Source organism: Rutidosis leptorrhynchoides, chromosome 9 (assembly GCF_046630445.1).
Source record: "Rutidosis leptorrhynchoides isolate AG116_Rl617_1_P2 chromosome 9, CSIRO_AGI_Rlap_v1, whole genome shotgun sequence".
NCBI classification, from domain to species: Eukaryota; Viridiplantae; Streptophyta; class Magnoliopsida; order Asterales; family Asteraceae; genus Rutidosis; species Rutidosis leptorrhynchoides.
The window spans coordinates 299,983,212-300,010,323 of NC_092341.1; the positions used below are offsets into that span (position 1 = coordinate 299,983,212).

A 27,112-nucleotide genomic window follows, 5' to 3' on the forward strand; every position below is an offset into this window, starting at 1 on the left:
TGTTGGAGATGGTGTGTTTGTGGATTTTGTTGGGGCTGGTGTGTTTGTGAATTTTGTCCGGGTTGAAGCATTCTAACTTTGTCGACAACATAAATATCAATAGGCTCGTTTGTGACAGCGTGTTTTAAAAACTCAAAAAAATCTTCATGATCATCAGTAATATCAAAAATATGATTATTATCAATATATCTTAGCGAAACAGGTGCATTAGGTGGCAATTCAATTTTTTTGAGAATTTTCCTTAACAATACTCTTCGATTTATTGGTTTTTGTGGAGCAAGTGGTAGTTTTAATCTGGTTCTAAAACAGTCAAGAGGCAGATACATAGGTATGTTGTTAACAAATTCAAAATTACCTCCACAACATACATGAACAACAAATGCTTCATCATTACTACAGCTCATTAAGACACAAATTAGTGAAAAAATAGATAAAAGTTGGTACCTTAACGATGCTCTAATGACTTGATCTTTTTGAAAATGAAGTAAAATAAAATTATTAATCTGGAGTTCTAGCCTCATTAAATAGACAGGTACATAATCTTATCCGTAAAGGTACAAAGAATCCAAAAAAATCTTATCCAGAAATCAGGAAAAATCCATTCTGATAAGGCGCAAGGCGCAAGGACGCAAGCCCTTATCCTTGCGCCTTGCGTTTACACGCAAAGGCGCAAGCCGCAAGGTCGCAAGGTCTAAAGATACTTGCGCCTTGCGCGGGCAAATTCTCAAAAAAAAAAAAAGGGGGTTCCAGCTCAGAAAAGGCAAAAAAAATGGGTATTTTGGTGATTGACCCAAAAATTTAACTCGTTGCGAGCAAGAAGATATAACCCGTTAAATATTTGGGTGGAGTTTATTTAAGATATTTTATGACAATAGGTATTTGACACTTCTCCCTGTTTGGGGGTCGATTTTAATTTTGGAAAAAGTGTGGGTTTTTTTTGGAAAATAAAAAAGGTGAAAAAAGATGAAAGGACGAAAACGCCCCTGATACTATTCATTGTTTTTTGTCTAATAGTTAACAAGTATTCGGGTCGGCCCACTTTGCTGAGCCCAAGATCGCTAGCCTGAAAAAAAAAGGCCAACTTCAAGGTTTGAACCTGCGTCCCTTTAAATTTCAACAAACATCCTTACCAAGTGATCTACATATTCATTCTAATAAATTTATAGTTTGTTTAACATATATCCCTTAAAATTAGAGGGTTGGTCAAAATTTAAAAAGGTAGTAAAAGGGGTGAAATTTAATATAAAGTAAAAACCGGAGGGTAAGGTGACAAAATTAATTTATAGTTTGTTTAACATATATCTCTTAAAATTAGAGGCTTGGTCACAATTAAAAAGGTAGTAAAACTTTTACTACCTTTTTAATTTAACATAATGCAAAAAAAGGATGAAATTTAACATAATATAAAAATCGGAAGGTCAGGTTACAAAATTGAAAAAAAGTTTTAAATGAATAGTGTCATTTTTTTTTTTTTTTGTCTTTTTCCCTTTTCTAATTGAATATATAGATAATATAGTAATAGTAATTTAATGGCTCATCATATTAGTTGCACGTCCAGGCCCATTGGACCGACCCTAAAAAAGCCCATGTCAATTAACCGGGTCGGGTATTCATCCGCAATATTTCCCCATCTTCAATTACACACTACTATTCTTTTCCTCTTTTCTCCCAAAAATGAAAACCCTAACCCTAGAAGAACAATCAGAATCAGAAACAACAATTTCATTCCCAAATGAAATCATTCAAGATATCCTCACACGAATTCCTGTTAAATCGATACTCCAATTTCGATCCGTTTCCAAACCGTGGCTATCTCTCATCGCCGATCCATCATTTACCAAACTCCACCTCAATCGCTCCGTCGTCAACCGCCGCACCGCCCTCTTCATCACCGCTTACGACACCTCAACACACAAACGCTACCTTCTTTCCGCCGCACCTCATGGTGGCCCCGTCACTCATCTCATCACACTCCAGGACGCACCTTATACCTACAGACAAACTCCGGAAGCCGAACATTTACGCGGTTTGATTCTATTCACTTGTGGAAACTGATTTGTTGAAAATAATTTTGCAGTCGTTATTAACCCTAGCACTCGTAGCGTTTATGAATTACCTGGTGTGGCTTTAGTACCAAAATATACTTACGGATCGGTGCATATCTGTTATATGTTCGGTTTCGATGAGTCGAGAAATGAACATAAGGTTTTGAATATTAGGATGCTCGGTCTTAAAGCGTTGCAACCTTTTAGACCGTCGAGTATCGAGTTTATGATATTCTCTTTGTCGGATTATTCTTGGAGAACGATCGATGCGAAGCTTCCGATTGATATTAGTGGTGAGCATTGGTACTATGGGTCGAAAAGTAGTGTTTGTGTTAATAGTGTGATACACATGATGCTTCAGAGTCAGAACGAAATTTTGGCGTTTGATTTGAGAACGGAGAAGTTTGAGATAATTAAGATTCCTGAGGATGCTCTACCTAGTGAACACGCTACTTGGTATAATGACAAAGGTACGAACACGTTGAAATTAAACCAACCTTCGATAATGAAAGTTAATGGATTGTTAGGAGTTCTCTGTCATGATCGTGTGGTGGCGACTAACGAAATGCAATTGTGGATATTACAAGATTATGATAATCGTGTTTGGATTAGAGAAACTATTACGTTCCCTAAATCTTGGGTAGAATTAGATGGGCCATTTCCTTCGGATTATGTTGATAGGGATAAGATTATGTTTTCACCAAAAAGATTGTCTAAGAATATGATGGGAGCATATGTTTATGACTTGAATACGGCAAGTTTTGAACCCGTGAAGTTTTTTCTTCCTCACAAGTTTCTACGTTCTAAAAACGTGGAATTCTGTGGAGTTACTAGTTATGTCGAAAGCATTGTGCCTTTACCGATGAATGTGTCAATGACTTCATGATTTATTAACTGTGGTTGTCAACGATCGCTGTATTTTATTTTGTATTTTCTGGCCCTAGAACGGAATTATTGTTGTTCTTGTAGTACTTAGTTCAAAGTCTTGTTAGACATGGATCTTATGTTAAGGCTATGATTCTCTGAATTAACGAATGTTATCACTGAAGTAAGGTAAGGCAATTACGGTATATTGGGAATGTGCACAAGATTTTAATATAACCTGCCATTGTCAAGTACGATCTATCATCTATGGTTGTATAAAGGTAGATGATTTCAATTCCCTCTCAAGTTTCAGATTTTAAGTTATTTGTTAGTTTTTGTTTGTGGTGTTTTTTTTGTTGTTATTGTAGTATCATGTCTGAACTCTGAAGTAATTTTGTAGTGTTCCAATCACTACCCCTAATACAATGTTGATGATATATTTGAAGTTGTAGTTCATATGTTTTAAGTAGTGTTTTTTTTACATCGGTTTGAGATCACCCAGGGGGACTATTGGTAGCCCAGCGGAGTCGAACTACCGACCTCTCGCTAAGAGAGGCAATTCACTACCAGTTGAGCTACAACTCAATGTTTTTAAGTAGTGTACCAACAACAGTATGTAAGTTGTGCATATTGTAACGATTTTGATGCCGAACGAAATCAGAATTATTAAAGAAAGCCTCTCGAGACTCCCTCTCATGTCAATACTTAAATTTCCAAACTCTTTATGTTGAATATAAACATGTCATTGTTTTGTGTTATCTGAATGTTAAGTTAAAAGATGACAGAGTCAACAAAACCATGTTAATGTATTTTTCTTTCCGCCAAAAAATGAAAAACTTATATTGAATATGGGCCTTTCACTAATAGTGAAAGTGCCATTGGTGAAAGAGCCCTTCAAAATAGAGGAAACAAAACCGACTCGGACAATGCCTCATGCCTCGGCCAAAGAAAGCAACACCTACAACCTTACCTAGAACTATATTGGAGTGTGCCGAGCAAAACAAGCAACAACACGCAAAGAACAACAATAGAACTTGCACAAAGCAAATCACAAACATAGACAAAACTAAACCCAAACAATCGGGGAGTTAAAAAATTAGCCCAACACATTGACTAAAACAAAAAAGAAACACCCCGGCAGCAAGAAAGATCCAAGCTAAACGGCCGCGCCTTCTTACCACGTTGGCCCGGCCCAACAAATTTACCCACGGCTTGCTTATAAGAAACCTCTTTGCCGGGCATTTGAGGAACAACATCCAGTGAGACTTGAGCCATCTTGGAAGACCCAGAAAAGTGCCCACCATGTGATCCCGCAGCCACACAGGGGCCGACATCATCGTCATCATCATCCTCGTCGTCGTCGCCGCCGCCGCCGCCATTCGAGTCCTCCTCCATGGTTTTCATCCTTTGAAAAATCCTTTTAGTACCCCCAATACACTCAAACGACACTTTATATTCTCTAGCAAATTTTCAAGCCTTTAAGCACTTTTTTTCACAAGGTTTACCGTAGCATGGGCACGCTAGAACGTCGTCTTCTTGATTCAAACCAACCTGAGAATTATCAACGAGAGTGTCAGGCACCACAAATTCATAACTAACATCACCCGAAGACGTTGCTGAAACATTAACCGATCCCGAGGTGAAACTTGCTTTTCTCTTTTCTTTACACAAGGCTCCTTGCGCTTTTTTGATATGGTTCGAGTGTACTGACGCCGTCGAAGAACCATCCACGACCTCAATACCCGAATTGCAAGATACAAACCCAAAATCATTTACATTCTCATAAAAGCCCGCAATTGCTCGATTAACATCGAAAACGAAATCAAAAGCAAACTTATTATCAAGCAATCGGGGCAAGACCAAGGGTCCCCAATATCATTGCCTCAAGTCTGCGTTTTAACGTGGTTTGCTTCATCTAACTCGACCTCAAATAACTCATGAATAAGTTTAATGCAATTAGATTCGATAAAAGAGATAAAACTACCAACATTACCCAAATTGGACGAGGATTTTGTCACATGAAGCACGGATCCAAAATGGTTAGCTACCTTCTCGGTGTTTTCCAAAGATGCGTACTTGACCGGTATGCCCCTAACCTCGCTCCAAGCAAATCGGAAGAAATTTGAAGCTCTTGATTCAAACGAGGTGAAAAGAAGGAAACGAAAATCTGTTGGAACTGAATCGATCGCTCTAGTAAAAGATATGTCACCAACAGACTCAACGACGCAACAGAAAGTCCTCATCCTACGAGCTTGGGCAATCCCTATCTTGTGGCAACAATAGGGCTAGGAGATAAAGTAACCCGAGAACGATGGCTAGTCCCCGAGACGATTGGACCAAAACAAAGATAAGAAGAAAAGCTATGTATATATAACTTGTAAACAAGAAACATTATCGATGAAATCCATTTTGTTGTAACTGGTTAAGTGTTGTACCAACGCTTTGAATTCTCGTCATTTTTAAAATGTGATTATACATTTGCAGACTATGTCGTTTTATTTTTGTAGTTCACTCGTATTTAAAAATGATTTCGTAGGCCATCTCTAAATGTATATCTTGTTCATACATACTAAATTCGACTAAAAACTCATCATTAAAATGTAAATGATCGTGTATTAGGAAAATAGCTAAATTAGTAATCGGTATAAATAACTTTAAGTATGAAATACATTTGTATTTTGTGTTATTTTAGATTAGTTATTATGCAAATTTGGTTTATATGGATCAATATCTGAATTTAGATGGCGTACAAATTCGTTATCAAAAATATGAGTGGGATATAAACACAAATTAATAAACTTGAGTGACCTTAAATATTAGTTAATACCATATTAAACAATTAGAAGCACATAAAATCGCACGAAGATTCTTTATTCATATCGAATCCAATAATGGATTCTAGGACATACGAACTATAAGGCCTCGTTTGACTTACGGAATCTAATGAGTTTCTGGCAGAATTGGAATTGAATTTACACACGCTTCGTGTCTAAATTCGATTCCAATTCTGTCGGAATCCCACTGACTTTCGTGAGTCAAACGGGACCTAAGTGTATCATTGCCTAACTCCCATGCTCTGTTCCCGAGTTATTATATGAGAAAAAAAAAAGATTGAGATGAAGAGAAGTAAAGGTGAGGGAAATATGGTTCTTCCAAAATGAAAGGAGAGTTATGAGGGAAAATTCGACTAATTTTACATCCTCTTCTTTTCCTTTCATTTGAACAAAATTTAGAAATACCATTTCAGTTAAGTTTCTCTCCGGTTTTTTTTCTTCTTCCCAAAGTATAACTCGGGAACGAAGCCTCAAGGTGAGTCGGAATATGAAAGATTGAATGGAGCGGTAAATAAATTGACTAGTAAGTTTTCAATGACGTTTCAAAGTTTTAAGTTTGCTCGGGTCATGCAAGTTGCAAAAATGAGTTTCCCGGGTTATTAATAAAAAATGAGTGGTTTCATGGTCGGAAAATGAGTGTTCTGCTTAATAACCCGAATTTACTGGCTCATCATATTATTTGGTCGTCCAGGCCCATTAGACCACCATGTAAAAGCTCATGTTAAATAACCGGGCTGGGTATTCCGCAATATTTCTCCATCTTCAATTACGAGAATTGATATTTCCAAACATGTATTTGATAGAACCACCTAGATTTACTTAATGATATATTACACAAATTCCTTGGTACAATTTTTTAAAGGGCATTATTAAAAAAAACAATAAATGTTTGTGGATCTATCAATTTAAAGTTTGAAAATATCACCTCTTCAATTAGACCAATTATAACCCTGGCTGTGATGTCAAAGGCAGATGAGGTACTTTTTGATGATGTGGCAATGTCATGAAGTGAATGTTAAATAATGGGGAATGTTAAGTTTGAGTGTTATATTTGTGAAGAATGATGTGGTAAAATATTATTGGTAGTTGGGTATAAATTATATTAATTAATAATATATAAAAATTAATGGTGAAATCTGATTGGTCCAAACATCCGTGACGCTGACTTTTTTTTCCGTCAGTTTTTTAACTGACGCCTCGGGGCGTCAGGGTTAAGGGCGTCAGATTTTATGCCAAATCACATGACACGTCGGTTTTAGGGGCGTCAGATTCCGAAAGTGACGCTGCTTTAAAATTTTAAAATTGGTCTTACACACGGCTATCTTTTCCTCTTTTCTGCCAAAAATGGAAACCCTTACCCTAGAAGAACAATCAGGATCACAAATAACAATTCTTGTGAAATCGATACTCCAATTTCGATCAGTATCCAAACCATGGCTATCTCTCATCGCCGATCCATCATTTACCAAACTCCACCTCAATCGCTCCGTCATCAACCGCCGGTACCGCCATTTTCATCACCGCTTACGACACCTCAACACACAAACGCCATCTTCTTTCTGTGACACCTGATGGTGGCTCCGTCACTCATCTCATCACACTCCAGGACGCACCTTCTACCATGCGACAAATGTAGTGACCCGAACTTTTCCATGTTTATATATATATTAAATGAAATTGTTATTTACATGATTAAGTGTTTCCAACATGTTAAGCAATCAAACTTGTTAAGACTTGATTAATTGAAATAGGTTTCATATAGATAATTGACCACCCAAGTGGACCGGTGATTCACGAACGTTAAAACTTGTAAAACTATACGATGACATATATATGGTTATATATATAGTTAACATGATTTTATTATAAGTATGTATCTCATTAGGTATTTTAACAATGAGTTATATACATAAAAAATGAGACTATTAATTTAAGAAACTCGAAAACGATATATATAACGATTATCGTTATAACAACGTCTTACTAGGTACATATGAATCATATTAAGATATTAATACACTTGGTTAATTATGTTAAATGATAAGTAAATATATTATTAAGTGTATTAACAATGAACTACATATGTAAAAACAAGACTACTAACTTAATGATTTTTAAACGAGACATATATGTAACGATTATCGTTGTAAAGACATTTAATGTATATATATATATATATCATATTAAGAGATATTCATACATGATAATATCATGATAATATAATAATTTAAAATCTCATTTGATATTATAAACATTGGGTTAACAACATTTAACAAGATCGTTAACCTAAAGGTTTCAAAACAACACTTACATGTAACGACTAACGATGACTTAACGACTCAGTTAAAATGTATATACATGTAGTGTTTTAATATGTATTTATACACTTTTGAAAGACTTCAATACACTTATCAAAATACTTCTACTTAACAAAAATGCTTACAATTACATCCTCGTTCAGTTTCATCAACAATTCTACGCGTATGCACCCGTATTCGTACTCGTACAATATACAGCTTTTAGATGTATGTACTATTGGTATATACACTCCAATGATCAGCTCTTATCAGCCCATGTGAGTCACCTAACACATGTGGGAACCATCATTTGGCAACTAGCATGAAATATCTCATAAAATTATAAAAATATGAGTAATCATTCATGACTTATTTACATGAAAACAAAATTACATATCCTTTATATCTAATCCATACACCAACGACCAAAAACACATACAAACACTTTCATTCTTCAATTTTCTTCATCTAATTGATCTCTCTCAAGTTCTATCTTCAAGTTCTAAGTGTTCTTCATAAATTCCAAAAGTTCTAGTTACATAAAATCAAGAATACTTTCAAGTTTGCTAGCTCACTTCCAATCTTGTAAGGTGATCATCCAACCTCAAGAAATCTTTGTTTCTTACAGTAGGTTATCATTCTAATACAAGGTAATAATCATATTCAAACTTTGGTTCAATTTCTATAACTATAACAATCTTATTTCAAGTGATGATCTTACTTGAACTTGTTTTCGTGTCATGATTCTGCTTCAAGAACTTCGAGCCATCCAAGGATCCGTTGAAGCTAGATCCATTTTTCTATTTTCCAGTAGGTTTATCCAAGGAACTTAAGGTAGTAATGATGTTCATAACATCATTCGATTCATACATATAAAGCTATCTTATTCGAAGGTTTAAACTTGTAATCACTAGAACATAGTTTAGTTAATTCTAAACTTGTTCGCAAACAAAAGTTAATCCTTCTAACTTGACTTTTAAAATCAACTAAACACATGTTCTATATCTATATGATATGCTAACTTAATGATTTAAAACCTGGAAACACAAAAAACACCGTAAAACCGGATTTACGCCGTCGTAGTAACACCGCGGGCTGTTTTGGGTTAGTTAATTAAAAACTATGATAAACTTTGATTTAAAAGTTGTTATTCTGAAAAAATGATTGTTATTATGAACATGAAACTATATCCAAAAATTATGGTTAAACTCAAAGTGGGAGTATGTTTTCTAAAATGGTCATCTAGACGTCGTTCTTTCGACTGAAATGACTACCTTTACAAAAATGACTTGTAACTTATTTTTTCGACTATAAACCTATACTTTTTCTGTTTAGATTCATAAAATAGAGTTCAATATGAAACCATAGCAATTTGATTCACTCAAAACGGATTTAAAATGAAGAAGTTATGGGTAAAACAAGATTGGATAATTTTTCTCATTTTAGCTACGTGAAAATTGGTAACAAATCTATTCCAACCATAACTTAATCAACTTGTATTGTATATTATGTAATCTTGAGATACCATAGACACGTATACAATGTTTTGACCTATCATGTCGACACATCTATATATATTTCGGAACAACCATAGACACTCTATATGTGAATGTTGGAGTTAGCTATACAGGGTTGAGGTTGATTCCAAAATATATATAGTTTGAGTTGTGATCAATACTGAGATACGTATACACTGAGTCGTGGATTGATTCAAGATAATATTTATCGATTTATTTCTGTACATCTAACTGTGGACAACTAGTTGTAGGTTACTAACGAGGACAGCTGACTTAATAAACTTAAAACATCAAAATATATTAAAAGTGTTGTAAATATATTTTGAACATACTTTGATATATATGTATATATTGTTATAGGTTCGTGAATCAACTAGTGGCCAAGTCTTACTTCCCGACGAAGTAAAAATCTGTGAAAGTGAGTTATAGTCCCACTTTTAAAATCTAATATTTTTGGGATGAGAATACATGCAGGTTTTATAAATGATTTACAAAATAGACACAAGTACGTGAAACTACATTCTATGATTGAATTATCGAAATCGAATATGCCCCTTTTTATTAAGTCTGGTAATCTAAGAATTAGGGAACAGACACCCTAATTGACGCGAATCCTAAAGATAGATCTATTGGGCCTAACAAACCCCATCCAAAGTACCGGATGCTTTAGTACTTCGAAATTTATATCATATCCGAAGGGTGTCCCGAAATGATGGGGATATTCTTATATATGCATCTTGTTAATGTCGGTTACCAGGTGTTCACCATATGAATGATTTTTATCTCTATGTATGGGATGTGTATTGAAATATGAAATCTTGTGGTCTATTATTATGATTTGATATATATAGGTTAAACCTATAACTCACCAACATTTTTGTTGACGTTTTAAGCATGTTTATTCTCAGGTGATTATTAAGAGCTTCCGCTGTCGCATACTTAAATAAGGACAAGATTTGGAGTCCATACTTGTATGATATTGTGTAAAAACTGCATTCAAGAAACTTATTTTGTTGTAACATATTTGTATTGTAAACCATTATGTAATGGTCGTGTGTAAACAGGATATTTTAGATTATCATTATTTGATAATCTACGTAAAGCTTTTTAAACCTTTATTGATGAAATAAAGGTTATGGTTTGTTTTAAAATGAATGCAGTCTTTGAAAAACGTCTCATATAGAGGTCAAAACCTCGTAACGAAATCAATTAATATGGAACGTTTTTAATCAATAAGAACGGGACATTTCAGTTGGTATCCGAGCGTTGGTCTTAGAGAACCAGAATTTTGCATTAGTGTGTCTTATCGAGTTTGTTAGGATGCATTAGTGAGTCTGGACTTCGACCGTGTTTACTTGAAAAATGATTGCTTAACAAATTTTGTTGGAAACTATATATTTTTAACATGTGAATATTATGTGATATATTAATCTCTTAACGCGTTTGATATTATGTGATAGATGTCTACCTCTAGAACAAGTCCCATTGACTCACCTAATAATAATGAAGAGTCAAATGTAAATTGGAATGATTCGTGGACTGATTCACACGTTCCCGAAGAGGAACCGGAAGAAGAGTCGGAACCGGAAGAAGAATCGGAACCGGATGAAGAAATAGAACCGGTGGGGGAAATAATAAAACGGTTAAGTAAAAGAAAATCCTCAACCAACCGACCAAGGTTAATTATGGTCAATGGTGTTTCTGCCAAGGAAGCAAAATATTGGGAGGATTACCAATTCTCCGATGAATCGGATTCCGACGAGAATTCCGATGATGTTATAGAAATTACCCCAACTGAATTTAAAAAGGCAAAAGAAAATAATAAGGGAAAGGGCATAAAAATAGAGAAATCTAATTCCAACCCCGATGAACTTTATATGTATCGTCAACCCCCGAAGTCCTTAAGTTGTAACAATGACCCGGGAACCTCTAAACCACCAGGTTTTTCTAAACCAATGTGGAAAACGACAGCTCGTATTAGGGGAACATCATATATCCCTAGAAACTTGGCAAAACGAACCAAAACCGAAGAAGAAGAAACAAGCGAGTCGGAATAAGATAGTTGTATTCGTGTGGTGTAATATATGTAATATAGTGTGCTTATGCTTTATGACATATGTAAAAATTGCTTGTATTAATAAGTATTTTTTTTATGAATCTAACTCTTGTCTATTTTACAGTATAAAAACACAAAATGGATAGACAACCCAATATTTTAAGAGACCTACCCGGAGGCATGATTGATGAAATCTTGTCTAGAGTCGGTCAGAATTCCTCGGCACAACTATTTAAGGCGAGATCAGTTTGTAAGACATTTGAAGAACGTTCCAAGAATGCCTTGGTTTATAAAAGGCTTTCGTTCGAAAGATGGAGGATATCACATTGGGAAATCCATAAGTTACGATGTGTTTACTTTGACGCATATATTGCGGGGAACCCAAATGCTATTTTACGCAATGGGTTAAGAAATTATTTTGACTCAATATATCCGAATATTGGACTTCGTGATTTAGAAAAAGCGGCTAACATGCAACATAAAGAAGCATGTTATGCTTACGGATTAGTAATGTTCGTTTCTCACCAAAGTGAGAACAAGAACATCGGGCTACAACTATTAAACAAAACGTTCCCACAAGTGACGGAGTCGATAATTGGGGTAAGAAATGAGGTTTTTAGATTGTTACGGGACTGTTGGAAATTACGTAACCCTCGTCCCTTTGACGACGTTACAACACACTGTCTTATCAACGGCCATAATGGTTATGTTCCACAAGACCAAGGATGGGAAGTAATCCTAGTAAAACCAGAATGCATGACTTGTTTCTGGACGTATGAATTACGTGTCTTTATTGCCTTTGCTGAACGACTTGTGTACTAGCTAGAATTATCTTCACAACCATCTTGTATCAAATTTATTGTGTGCTATATTTCATGCTATATGTAAAATAAGCGGTATTGTAAGTTTGTAAAATATTGTGTAAAAGTTTGAACGCGAAATATTATTATAATCGGTTTTTCATATAGAATTGTAGTAGTTGAATTGTATATTAGCTACTAAGTATGACCTTAACGGGTAGGTACTACCCGAATTTAAACTTATAAAACGCTAATATGAAGAAAAAGCTTTTATAAATGAGTTCATATTATGCTACGAAATACTATTAACTACTCTTAATATTCTGTATGATTAACTTGTTCCATTTGACTATTTTGAAGGAAATGGCACCGACTACTCGACACACCGTGAATATGAATGAAGAGGAATTCCGTACTTTTCTAGCTTCAAACATAGCCGCAGTACAGGCTGCGCTACATACCAACAATAACCTTGGATCTAGCAGTACAGGAAATCGTGTAGGATGCACCTACAAAGAATTCACTGCCTGCAAACCTTTAGAATTTGATGGAACCGAAGGACCGATCGGATTGAAACGGTGGACCGAGAAGGTCGAATCGGTGTTTGCCATAAGTAAGTGTACTGAAGAGGACAAAGTGAAGTACGCTACGCATACCTTCACAGGTTCTGCGTTAACATGGTGGAATACCTATCTAGAGCAAGTGGGACAAGACGATGCGTACGCACTACCGTGGTCAGCATTCAAGCACTTGATGAACGAGAAGTACCATCCCAGAACCGAGGTCAATAAGCTCAAGACAGAACTTAGAGGGTTACGAACCCAAGGATTTGATATTACCACGTACGAAAGATGATTCACAGAATTGTGCCTATTGTGTCCGGGAGCGTTCGAAGATGAGGAAGAGAAGATCGACGCGTTTGTGAAAGGATTACCGGAAAGAATCCAAGAAGATATAAGTTAACACGAGCCCGCCTCCATACAACAGGCATGTAGAATGGCTCACAAACTAGTGAACCAGATTGAAGAAAGAATTAAAGAACAGACTGCTGAAGAGGCCAATGTGAAGTAAGTCAAAAGAAAGTGGGAGGAAAACGGTGATAAGAATCACCAATACAACAACAACATCAATTACAACAATAATCGCAACAATTATCCCAACAATCGCAACATCAATCGCAACTACAACAAACGGCCCAACAACAACAACAACAACAACAGCAACTACAACAATCATCCTAACAATAATAATAACCGTAACAACAACAACAATCAGAAGCAGCTATGCCAAAGGTGTGAAAAGTATCACTCGGAGTTCTGCACCAAATATTGCAACAAGTGTGAAAGAAATGGTCATAGTGCGGCGAAGTGTGAGGTCTACGGACCAGGGGTTAATAGAACAAAAGGAACAAATGGTATCGGAACGAGTAATGGCGGAGCAAGTAGTGTCGGAGCAAGTTATGCCAATGTAGTTTGTTATAAATGTGGAAAACTGGGCCACATTATTAGAAATTGCCTGAACCAGGAGAACACGAATGGACAAGGCCGCGGAAGAGTTTTCAATATTAATGCGGCAGAGGCACAGGAAGACCCGGAGCTTGTTACGGGTACGTTTCTTATTGACAATAAATCTGCTTACGTTTTATTTGATTCGGGTGCGGATAGAAGCTATATGAGTAGAGATTTTTGTGCTAAATTAAGTTGTCCATTGACGCCTTTGGATAGTAAATTTTTACTCGAATTAGCAAATGGTAAATTAATTTCAGCAGATAATATATGTCGGAATCGAGAAATTAAACTGGTTAGCGAAACATTTAAGATTGACTTGATACCAGTAGAGTTAGGGAGTTTTGATGTGATAATCGGTATGGACTGGTTGAAAGAAGTGAAAGCAGAGATCGTTTGTTACAAAAATGCAATTCGCATTATACGAGAAAAAGGAAAACCCTTAATGGTGTACGGAGAAAAGGGCAACACGAAGCTACATCTTATTAGTAATTTGAAGGCACAAAAACTAATAAGAAAAGGTTGCTATGCTGTTCTAGCACACGTCGAGAAAGTACAAACCAAAGAAAAGAGCATCAATGATGTTCCCATTGCAAAAGAATTTCCCGATGTATTTCCAAAAGAATTACCGGGATTACCCCCACATCGATCCATTGAATTTCAAATAGATCTTGTACCAGGAGCTGCACCAATAGCTCGTGCTCCTTACAGACTCGCACCCAGCGAGATGAAAGAACTGCAAAGCCAATTACAAGAACTTTTAGAGCGTGGTTTCATTCGACCAACCACATCACCGTGGGGAGCTCCTGTTTTGTTTGTCAAGAAGAAAGATGGTACATTCAGGTTGTGTATCGACTACCGAGAGTTGAACAAACTTACCATCAAGAACCGCTACCCACTACCGAGAATCGACGACTTATTTGATCAACTACAAGGCTCGTCTGTTTATTCAAAGATTGACTTACGTTCCGGGTATCATCAAATGCATGTGAAAGAAGATGATATTCCAAAGACTGCTTTCAGAACACGTTACGGTCATTACGAGTTTATGGTCATGCCATTTGGTTTAACTAATGCACCAGCTGTGTTCATGGACCTTATGAACTGAGTGTGTGGACCATACCTTGAAAAGTTTGTCATTGTTTTCATTCATGACATACTTATTTACTCAAAGAATGACCAAGAACACGGTGAACACTTGAGAAAGGTGTTAGAAGTATTGAGGAAGGAAGAATTGTACGCTAAGTTTTCAAAGTGTGCATTTTGGTTGGAAGAAGTTCAATTCCTCGGTCACATAGTGAACAAAGAAGGTATTAAGGTGGATCCGGCAAAGATAGAAACTGTTGAAAAGTGGGAAACCCCGAAAACTCCGAAACACATAAGCCAGTTTTTAGGACTAGCTGGTTACTACAGAAGGTTCATCCAAGACTTTTCCAGAATAGCAAAACCCTTGACTGCATTAACGCATAAAGGGAATAAATTTGAATGGAATGATGAACAAGAGAAAGCGTTTCAGTTATTGAAGAAAAAGCTAACTACGGCACCTATATTGTCATTGCCTGAAGGGAATGATGATTTTGTGATTTATTGTGACGCATCAAAGCAAGGTCTCGGTTGTGTATTAATGCAACGAACGAAGGTGATTGCTTATGCGTCTAGACAATTGAAGATTCACGAACAAAATTATACGACGCATGATTTGGAATTAGGCGCGGTTGTTTTTGCATTAAAGACTTGGAGGCACTACTTATATGGGGTCAAAAGTATTATATATACCGACCACAAAAGTCTTCAACACATATTTAATCAGAAACAACTGAATATGAGGCAGCGTAGGTGGATTGAATTGTTGAATGATTACGACTTTGAGATTCGTTACCACCCGGGAAAGGCAAATGTAATAGCCGATGCCTTGAGCGGGAAGGACAGAGAACCCATTCGAGTAAAATCTATGAATATAATGATTCATAATAACCTTACTACTCAAATAAAGGAGGCGCAACAAGGAGTTTTAAAAGAGGGAAATTTAAAGGATGAAATACCCAAAGGATCGGAGAAGCATCTTAATATTCAGGAAGACGGAACCCGGTATAGGGCTAAAAGGATTTGGGTACCAAAATTTGGAGATATGAGAGAAATGGTACTTAGAGAAGCTCATAAAACCAGATACTCAATACATCCTGGAATGGGGAATATGTACAAGGATCTCAAGAAACATTTTTGGTGGCCGGGTATGAAAGCCGATGTTGCTAAATACGTAGGAGAATGTTTGACGTGTTCTAAGGTCAAAGCTGAGCATCAGAAACCATCAGGTCTACTTCAACAACCCGATATCCCGGAATGGAAATGGAAAAACATTACCATGGATTTCATCACTAAATTGCCAAGGACTGCAAGTGGTTTTGATACTATTTGGGTAATAGTTGATCGTCTCACCAAATCAGCACAATTCCTGCCAATAAGAGAAGATGACAAGAAGGAGAAGTTAGCACGACTGTATTTGAAGGAAGTCGTCTCCAGACATGGAATACCAATCTCTATTATCTCTGATAGGGATGGCAGATTTATTTCAAGATTCTGGCAGACATTACAGCAAGCATTAGGAACTCGTCTAGACATGAGTACTGCCTATCATCCATAAACTGATGGGCAGAGCGAAAGGATGATACAAACGCTTGAAGACATGCTACGAGCATGTGTTATTGATTTCGGAAACAGTTGGGATCGACATCTACCGTTAGAAGAATTTTCCTACAACAACAGCTACCATTCAAGCATTGAGATGGCGCCGTTTGAAGCACTTTATGGTAGAAAGTGCAGGTCTCCGATTTGTTGGAGTGAAGTGGGGGATAGACAGATTACGGGTCCGGAGATTATACAAGAAACTACCGAGAAGATCATCCAAATTCAACAACGGTTGAAAACCGCCCAAAGTCGACAAAAGAGCTACGCTGACATTAAAAGAAAAGATATAGAATTTGAAATTGGAGAGATGGTCATGCTTAAAGTTGCACCTTGGAAAGGCGTTGTTCGATTTGGTAAACGAGGGAAATTAAATCCAAGGTATATTGGACCATTCAAGATTATTGATCGTGTCGGACCAGTAGCTTACCGACTTGAGTTACCTCAACAACTCGCGGCTGTACATAACATTTTCCACGTCTCGAATTTGAAGAAATGTTTTGCTAAAGAAGATCTCACTATTCCGTTAGATGAAATCCAAATCAACGAAAAACTTCAATTCATCGAAGAACCCGTCGAAATAATGGATCGTGAGGTTAAAAGACTTAAGCAAAACAAGATACCAATTGTTAAGGTTCGATGGAATGCTCGTAGAGGACCCGAGTTCACCTGGGAGCGTGAAGATTAGATGAAGAAGAAATACCCGCATCTATTTCCAGAAGATTCGTCAACACCTTCAACAGCTTAAAATTTCGGGACGAAATTTATTTAACGGGTAGGTACTGTAGTGACCTGAACTTTTCCATGTTTATATATATTAATTGAGATTGATATTTACATGATTAAATGTTTCCAACATGTTAAGCAATCAAACTTGTTAAGACTTGATTAATTGAAATATGTTTCATATAGACAATTGACCACCCAAGTTGACCAGCGATTCACGAACGTTAAAACTTGTAAAAATGACATGATGATATATATATGGATATACATATGGTTAACATGAGATTATGATAAGTAAGTACCTCAATAAGTATATTAACAATGAGTTATATACATATAAACAAGACTACTAACTTAAGGATTTCGAAACGAGACATATATGTAACGATTATCGTTGTAACGACATTTAAATGTATATATATCATATTAATATATATTAATATATCATAATATCATGATAATATAATAATTTAACATCTCATTAGATATAATAAACAATGGATTAACAACATTAATTGAGATCGTTAACTTAAAGGTTTCAAAACAACACTTACATGTAACGACTAACGATGACTTAACGACTCAGTTAAAATGTATATACATGTAGTGTATTTAGATGTATTAAAATACTTTTGGAAGAATTCAAGACATATATCAAAACACTCATACTTAACGAAAATGGTTACAGTTACTTTCCCATTCTTTTCTTTCATCAAGAATTCTAGTCGTATTCTTACCCGTATTATACACAGCTTCAAAACGTACTTACTATGGGTATATACCAATAGGAACTAGCATGTGATTCCACTCTTGATTATGTCATGTATGACTAATCAATTTTAACTTCTACCATGAGCTAGTCAACTAACTAGAACTCCTTTTAACCCCACTCACCAATTACCACTCATCATTCACTCCATTTCACTTCCAATTCTCTTTCTAATTCTCTCTCAACACACACACACACTATTATGAACGTATTTTTCCAGTAGTTAATCATCATCTTCATCAAAAATCACTTCAAGAATCAAGCTATAATCATCATAGGAAGAACACTTCAAGAACACTTCAAAAATCCCTTCAAGTTTACTAATTTACTTCCAAGCTTTCTAATCCATTCCAAGTAATCATCTAAGATCAAGAAACCTTTGTTATATATAGTAGGTTATCTTTCTTATTCAAGGTAATATTCATATTCAAACTTTAATTCAATTTCAATAACTATAAACTATCTTAATTCGAGTAAAAATCTTACTTGAACTTGTTTTTGTGTCATGATCCTACTTCAAGAACTTTCAAGCCATCCAAGATCCTTTGAAGCTAGATCATTTCTTGTCACTTCCAGTAGGTTTACCTACTAAACTTGAGGTAGTAATGATGTTCATAACATCATTCGATTCATATATATAAAACTATCTTATTCGAAGGTTTAAACTCGTAATCACTAGAACATAGTTTAGTTAATTCTAAACTTGTTCGCAAATAAAAGTTAATCCTTCTAACTTGACTTTTAAAATTAACTAAACACATGTTCTATATCTATATGATATGCTAACTTAATGATTTAAAACCTGGAAACACGAAAAACACCGTAAAACCGGATTTACGCCGTCATAGTAACACCGCGGGCTATTTTGGGTTAGTTAATTAAAAACTATGATAAACTTTGATTTAAAAGTTGTTATTCTGAGAAAATGATTTTTATTATGAACATGAAACTATATCCAAAAATTATGGTTAAACTCAAAGTGGAAGTATGTTTTCTAAAATGGTCATCTAGACGTCGTTCTTTCGACTGAAATGACTACCTTTACAAAAACGACTTGTAACTTATTTTTCCGACTATAAACCTATACTTTTATATTTAGATTCATAAAATAGAGTTCAATATGAAACCATAGCAATTTGATTCACTCAAAACGGATTTAAAATGAAGAAGTTATGGGTAAAACAAGATTGGATAATTTTTCTCATTTTAGCTACGTGAAAATTGGTAACAAATCTATTCCAACCATAACTTAATCAACTTGTATTGTATATTATGTAATCTTGAGATACCATAGACACGTATACAATGTTTCGACCTATCATGTCGACACATCTATATATATTTCGGAACAACCATAGACACTCTATATGTGAATGTTGGAGTTAGCTATACAGGGTTGAGGTTGATTCCAAAATATATATAGTTTGAGTTGTGATCAATACTAAGATACGTATACACTGGGTCGTGGATTGATTCAAGATAATATTTATCGATTTATTTCTGTACATCTAACTGTGGACAACTAGTTGTAGGTTACTAACGAGGACAGCTGACTTAATAAACTTAAAACATCAAAATATATTAAAAGTGTTGTAAATATATTTTGAACATACTTTAATATATATGTATATATTGTTATAGGTTCGTGAATCAACAGTGGCCAAGTCTTACTTCTCGACGAAGTAAAAATCTGTGAAAGTGAGTTATAGTCCCACTTTTAAAATCTAATATTTTTGGGATGAGAATGAAATGTCCCGTTCTTATTGATTAAAAACGTTCCATATTAATTGATTTCGTTGCGAGGTTTTGACCTCTATATGAGACGTTTTTCAAAGACTGCATTCATTTTTAAAACAAACCATAACCTTTATTTCATAAATAAAGGTTTAAAAAGCTTTACGTAGATTATCAAATAATAATAATCTAAAATATCCTGTTTACACACGACCATTACATAATGGTTTACAATACAAATATGTTACATCGAAATCAGTTTCTTGAATGCAGTTTTTACACAATATCATACAAACATGGACTCCAAATCTTGTCCTTATTTTAGTATGCAACAGCGGAAGCTCTTAGTATTCACCTGAGAATAAACATGCTTTAAACGTCAACAAAAATGTTGGTGAGTTATAGGTTTAACCTATATATATCAAATCGTAACAATAGACCACAATATTTCATATTTCAATACACATCCCATACATAGAGATAAAAATCATTCATATGGTGAACACCTGGTAACCGACATTAACAAGATGCATATATATAAGAATATCCCCATCATTCCGGGACACCCTTCGGATATGATATAAATTTCGAAGTACTAAAGCATCCGGTACTTTGGATGGGGTTTGTTAGGCCCAATAGATCTATCTTTAGAGTTCGCGTCAATTAGGGTGTCTGTTCCCTAATTCTTAGATTACCAGACTTAATAAAAAGGGGCATATTCGATTTCGATAATTCAACCATAGAATGTAGTTTCACGTACTTGTGTCTATTTTGTAAATCATTTATAAAACCTGCATGTATTCTCATCCCAAAAATATTAGATTTTAAAAGTGGGACTATAACTCACTTTCACAGATTTTTACTTCGTCGGGAAGTAGGACTTGGCCACTGGTTGATTCACGAACCTATAACAATATATACATATATATCAAAGTATGTTTAAAATATATTTACAACACTTTTAATATATTTTGATGTTTTAAGTTTATTAAGTCAGCTGTCCTCGTTAGTAACCTACAACTAGTTGTCCACAGTTAGATGTACAGAAATAAATCGATAAATATTATCTTGAATCAATCCACAACCCAGTGTATACGTATCTCAGTATTGATCACAACTCAAACTATATATATTTTGGAATCAACCTCAACCCTGTATAGCTAACTCCAACATTCACATATAGAGTGTCTATGGTTGTTCCGAAATATATATAGATGTGTCGACATGATAGGTCGAAACATTGTATACGTGTCTATGGTATCTCAAGATTACATAATATACAATACAAGTTGATTAAGTTATGGTTGGAATAGATTTGTTACCAATTTTCACGTAGCTAAAATGAGAAAAATTATCCAATCTTGTTTTACCCATAACTTCTTCATTTTAAATCCGTTTTGAGTGAATCAAATTGCTATGGTTTCATATTGAACTCTATTTTATGAATCTAAACAGAAAAGTATAGGTTTATAGTCGGAAAAATAAGTTACAAGTCGTTTTTGTAAAGGTAGTCATTTCAGTCGAAAGAACGACGTCTAGATGACCATTTTAGAAAACATACTTCCACTTTGAGTTTAACCATAATTTTTGGATATAGTTTCATGTTCATAATAAAAATCATTTTCTCAGAATAACAACTTTTAAATCAAAGTTTATCATAGTTTTTAATTAACTAACCCAAAACAGCCCGCGGTGTTACTACGACGGCGTAAGTCCGGTTTTACGGTGTTTTTCGTGTTTCCAGGTTTTAAATCATTAAGTTAGCATATCATATAGATATAGAACATGTGTTTAGTTGATTTTAAAAGTCAAGTTAGAAGGATTAACTTTTGTTTGCGAACAAGTTTAGAATTAACTAAACTATGTTCTAGTGATTACAAGTTTAAACCTTCGAATAAGATAGCTTTATATGTATGAATCGAATGATGTTATGAACATCATTACTAACTTAAGTTCCTTGGATAAACCTACTGGAAAAGAGAAAAATGGATCTAGCTTCAACGGATCCTTGGATGGCTCGAAGTTCTTGAAGCAGAATCATGACACGAAAACAAGTTCAAGTAAGATCATCACTTGAAATAAGATTGTTATAGTTATAGAAATTGAACCAAAGTTTGAATATGATTATTACCTTGTATTAGAATGATAACCTACTGTAAGAAACAAAGATTTCTTGAGGTTGGATGATCACCTTACAAGATTGGAAGTGAGCTAGCAAACTTGAAAGTATTCTTGATTTTATGAAACTAGAACTTTTGGAATTTATGAAGAACACTTAGAACTTGAAGATAGAACTTGAGAGAGATCAATTAGATGAATAAAATTGAAGAATAAAAGTGTTTGTAGGTGTTTTTGGTCGTTGGTGTATGGATTAGATATAAAGGATATGTAATTTTGTTTTCATGTAAATAAGTCATGAATGATTACTCATATTTTTGTAATTTTATGCGATATTTCATGCTAGTTGCCAAATGATGGTTCCCACATGTGTTAGGTGACTCACATGGGCTGCTAAGAGCTGATCATTGAAGCGTATATACCAATAGTACATACATCTAAAAGCTGTGTATTGTACGAGTACGAATACGGGTGCATACGAGTAGAATTGTTGATGAAACTGAACGAGGATGTAATTGTAAGCATTTTTGTTAAGTAGAAGAATTTTGATAAGTGTATTGAAGTCTTTCAAAAGTGTATAAATACATATTAAAACACTACATGTATATACATTTTAACTGAGTCGTTAAGTCATCGTTAGTCGTTACATGTAAGTGTTGTTTTGAAATCTTTAGGTTAACGATCTTGTTAAATGTTGTTAACCCAATGTTTATAATATCAAATGAGATTTTAAATTATTATATTATCATGATATTATCATGTATGAATATCTCTTAATATGATATATATACATTAAATGTCTTTACAACGATAATCGTTACATATATGTCTCGTTTAAAAATCATTAAGTTAGTAGTCTTGTTTTTACATATGTAGTTCATTGTTAATATACTTAATGATATGTTTACTTATCATAGTATCATGTTAACTATATATATATCCATATATATGTCATCATATAGTTTTTACAAGTTTTAACGTTCGTGAATCACCGGTCAACTTGGGTGGTCAATTGTCTATATGAAACATATTTCAATTAATCAAGTCTTAACAAGTTTGATTGCTTAACATGTTGGAAACATTTAATCATGTAAATATCAATCTCAATTAATATATATAAACATGGAAAAGTTCGGGTCACTACAGTACCTACCCGTTAAATAAATTTCGTCCCGAAATTTTAAGCTGTTGAAGGTGTTGACGAATCTTCTGGAAATAGATGCGGGTATTTCTTCTTCTTCTGATCTTCACGCTCCCAGGTGAACTCGGGTCCTCTACGAGCATTCCATCGAACCTTAACAATAGGTATCTTGTTTTGCTTAAGTCTTTTAACCTCACGATCCATTATTTCGACGGGTTCTTCGATGAATTGGAGTTTTTCATTGATTTGGATTTCATCTAACGGAATAGTGAGATCTTCTTTAGCAAAACATTTCTTCAAATTCGAGACGTGGAAAGTGTTATGTACAGCTGCGAGTTGTTGAGGTAACTCAAGTCGGTAAGCTACTGGTCCGACACGATCAATAATCTTGAATGGTCCAATATACCTTGGATTTAATTTCCCTCGTTTACCAAATCGAACAACGCCTTTCCAAGGTGCAACTTTAAGCATGACCATCTCTCCAATTTCAAATTCTATATCTTTTCTTTTAATGTCAGCGTAGCTCTTTTGTCGACTTTGGGCGGTTTTCAACCGTTGTTGAATTTGGATGATCTTCTCGGTAGTTTCTTGTATAATCTCCGGACCCGTAATCTGTCTATCCCCCACTTCACTCCAACAAATCAGAGACCTGCACTTTCTACCATAAAGTGCTTCAAACGGCGCCATCTCAATGCTTGAATGGTAGCTGTTGTTGTAGGAAAATTCTGCTAATGGTAGATGTCGATCCCAACTGTTTCCGAAATCAATAACACATGCTCGTAGCATGTCTTCAAGCGTTTGTATCGTCCTTTCGCTCTGCCCATCAGTTTGTGGATGATAGGCAGTACTCATGTCTAGACGAGTTCCTAATGCTTGCTATAATGTCTGCCAGAATCTTGAAATAAATCTGCCATCCCTATCAGAGATAATAGAGATTGGTATTCCATGTCTGGAGACGACTTCCTTCAAATACAGTCGTGCTAACTTCTCCATCTTGTCATCTTCTCTTATTGGCAGGAAATGTGCTGATTTGGTGAGACGATCAACTATTACCCAAATAGTATCAAAACCACTTGCAGTCCTTGGCAATTTAGTGATGAAATCCATGGTAATGTTTTCCCATTTCCATTCCGGGATTTCGGGTTGTTGAAGTAGACCTGATGGTTTCTGATGCTCAGCTTTGACCTTAGAACACGTCAAACATTCTCCTACGTATTTAGCAACATCAGCTTTCATACCCGGCCACCAAAAATGTTTCTTGAGATCCTTGTACATCTTCCCCGTTCCAGGATGTATTGAGTATCTGGTTTTATGAGCTTCTCTAAGTACCATTTCTCTCATATCTCCAAATTTTGGTACCTAAATCCTTTCAGCCCTACACCGGGTTCCGTCTTCCCAAATATTAAGATGCTTCTCCGATCCTTTGGGTATTTCATCCTTTAAATTTCCCTCTTTTAAAACTCCTTGTTGCACCTCCTTTATTTGAGTAGTAAGGTTATTATGAATCATTATATTCATAGATTTTACTCGAATGGGTTCTCTGTCCTTCCTGCTCAAGGCATCGGCTACCACATTTGCCTTCCCCGGGTGGTAACGAATCTCAAAGTCGTAATCATTCAACAATTCAATCCACCTACGCTGCCTCATATTCAGTTGTTTCTGATAAAATATATGCTGAAGACTTTTGTGGTCGGTATATATAATACTTTTGACCCCATATAAGTAGTGCCTCCAAGTCTTTAATGCAAAAACAACCGCACCTAATTCCAAATCATGCGTCGTATAATTTTGTTCGTGAATCTTCAATTGTCTAGACGCATAAGCAATCACCTTCGTTCGTTGCATTAATACACAACTGAGACCTTGCTTTGATGCATCACAATAAATCACAAAATCATCATTCCCTTCAGGCAATGACAATATAGGTGCCGTAGTTAGCTTTTTCTTCAATAACTGAAACGCTTTCTCTTGTTCATCATTCCATTCAAATTTCTTCCCATTATGCGTTAATACAGTCAAGGGTTTTGCTATTCTGGAAAAGTCTTGGATGAACCTTCTGTAGTAACCAGCTAGTCCTAAAAACTGGCGTATGTGTTTCGGAGTTTTCGGGGTTTCACACTTTTCAACAGTTTCTATCTTTGCCGGATCCACCTTAATACCTTCTTTGTTCACTATGTGACCAAGGAATTGAACTTCTTCCAACCAAAATGCACACTTTGAAAACTTAGCGTACAATTCTTCCTTCCTCAATACTTCTAACACCTTTCTCAAATGTTCACCGTGTTCTTGGTCATTCTTTGAGTAAATAAGTATGTCATCAATGAAAACTATGACAAACTTGTCAAGGTATGGTCCACACACTCGGTTCATAAGGTCCATGAACACAGCTGGTGCATTAGTTAAACTAAACGGCATGACCATAAACTCGTAATGACCGTAATGTGTTCTAAAAGCAGTCTTTGGAATATCATCTTCTTTCACCCGCATTTGATGATACCCGGAACGTAAGTCAATCTTTGAATAAACAGACGAGCCTTGTAGTTGATCAAATAAGTCGTCGATTCTCGGTAGTGGGTAGAGGTTCTTGATGGTAAGTTCGTTCAACTCGCGGTAGTCAATACACAACCTGAATGTACCATCTTTCTTCTTGACAAACAAAACAGGAGCTCCCCACGGTGATGTGCTTGGTCGAATGAAACCACGCTCTAAAAGTTCTTGTAATTGGCTTTGCAGTTCTTTCATCTTACTGGGTGCGAGTCTGTAAGGAGCACGAGCTATTGGTGCAGCTCCTGGTACAAGATCTATTTGAAATTCAACGGATCGATGTGGGGGTAATCCCGGTAATTCTTTCGGAAATACATCGGGAAATTCTTTTGCAATGGGAACATCATTGATGCTCTTTTCTTTAGTTTTTACTTTCTCGACGTGTGCTAGAACAGCATAGCAACCTTTTCTTATTAGTTTTTGTGCCTTCAAATTACTAATAAGATGTAGCTTCGTGTTGCCCTTTTCTCCGTACACCATTAAGGGTTTTCCTTTTTCTCGTATAATGCGAATTGCATTTTTATAACAAACGATCTCTGCTTTCACTTCTTTCAACCAGTCCATACCGATTATCACATCAAAACTCCCTAACTCTACTGGTATCAAATCAATCTTAAATGTTTCGCTAACCAGTTTAATTTCTCGATTCCGACATATATTATCTGCTGAAATTATTTTACCATTTGCTAATTCGAGTAAAAATTTACTATCCAAAGGCGTCAATGGACAACTTAATTTAGCACAAAAATCTCTACTCATATAGCTTCTATCCGCACCCGAATCAAATAAAACGTAAGCAGATTTATTGTCAATAAGAAACGTACCCGTAACAAGCTCCGGGTCTTCCTGTGCCTCTGCCGCATTAATATTGAAAACTCTTCCGCGGCCTTGTCCATTCGTGTTCTCCTGGTTCAGGCAATTTCTAATAATGTGGCCCGGTTTTCTACATTTATAACAAACTACATTGGCATAACTTGCTCCGGCACTACTTGCTCCGCCATTACTCGTTCCGACACCATTTGTTCCTTTCGTTCTATTAACCCCTGGTCCATAGACCTCACACTTCGCCGCGCTATGACCATTTCTTTTACACTTGTTGCAAAATTTGGTGCAAAACCCCGAGTGATACTTTTCACACCTTTGGCATAGCTGCTTCTGATTGTTGTTGTTGTTGTTGTTGTTGCGGTTATTATTGTTGTTGGGATGATTGTTGTAGTTGCTGTTGTTGTTGTTGTTGTTGTTGTTATTGTTGTTGTTGTTGGGCCGTTTGTTGTAGTTGCGATTGATGTTGCGATTGTTGGGAAAATTGTTGCGATTATTGTTGTAATTGCTGTTGTTGTTGTATTGGTGATTCTTATCACCGTTTTCCTCCCACTTTCTTTTGACTTGCTTCACATTGGCCTCTTCAGTAGTCTGTTCTTTAATTCTTTCTTCAATCTGGTTCACTAGTTTGTGAGCCATTCTACATGCCTGTTGTATG

General features: G+C 35.6%; 1 protein-coding gene across 1 annotated transcript; it reads left to right on the forward strand.

Moving 5' to 3' along the window:
- The first annotated feature begins 1,674 nt into the window (after window positions 1–1,674).
- On the forward strand, window positions 1,675–2,931 carry LOC139868908 (F-box protein At5g65850-like). The gene is made up of 2 exons (XM_071857246.1): window positions 1,675–2,026; window positions 2,078–2,931. Exons 1-2 carry the CDS (start codon window positions 1,675–1,677, stop codon window positions 2,929–2,931), a joined length of 1,206 nt encoding a protein of 401 aa, XP_071713347.1.
- Window positions 2,932–27,112: the final 24,181 nt, after the last annotated feature.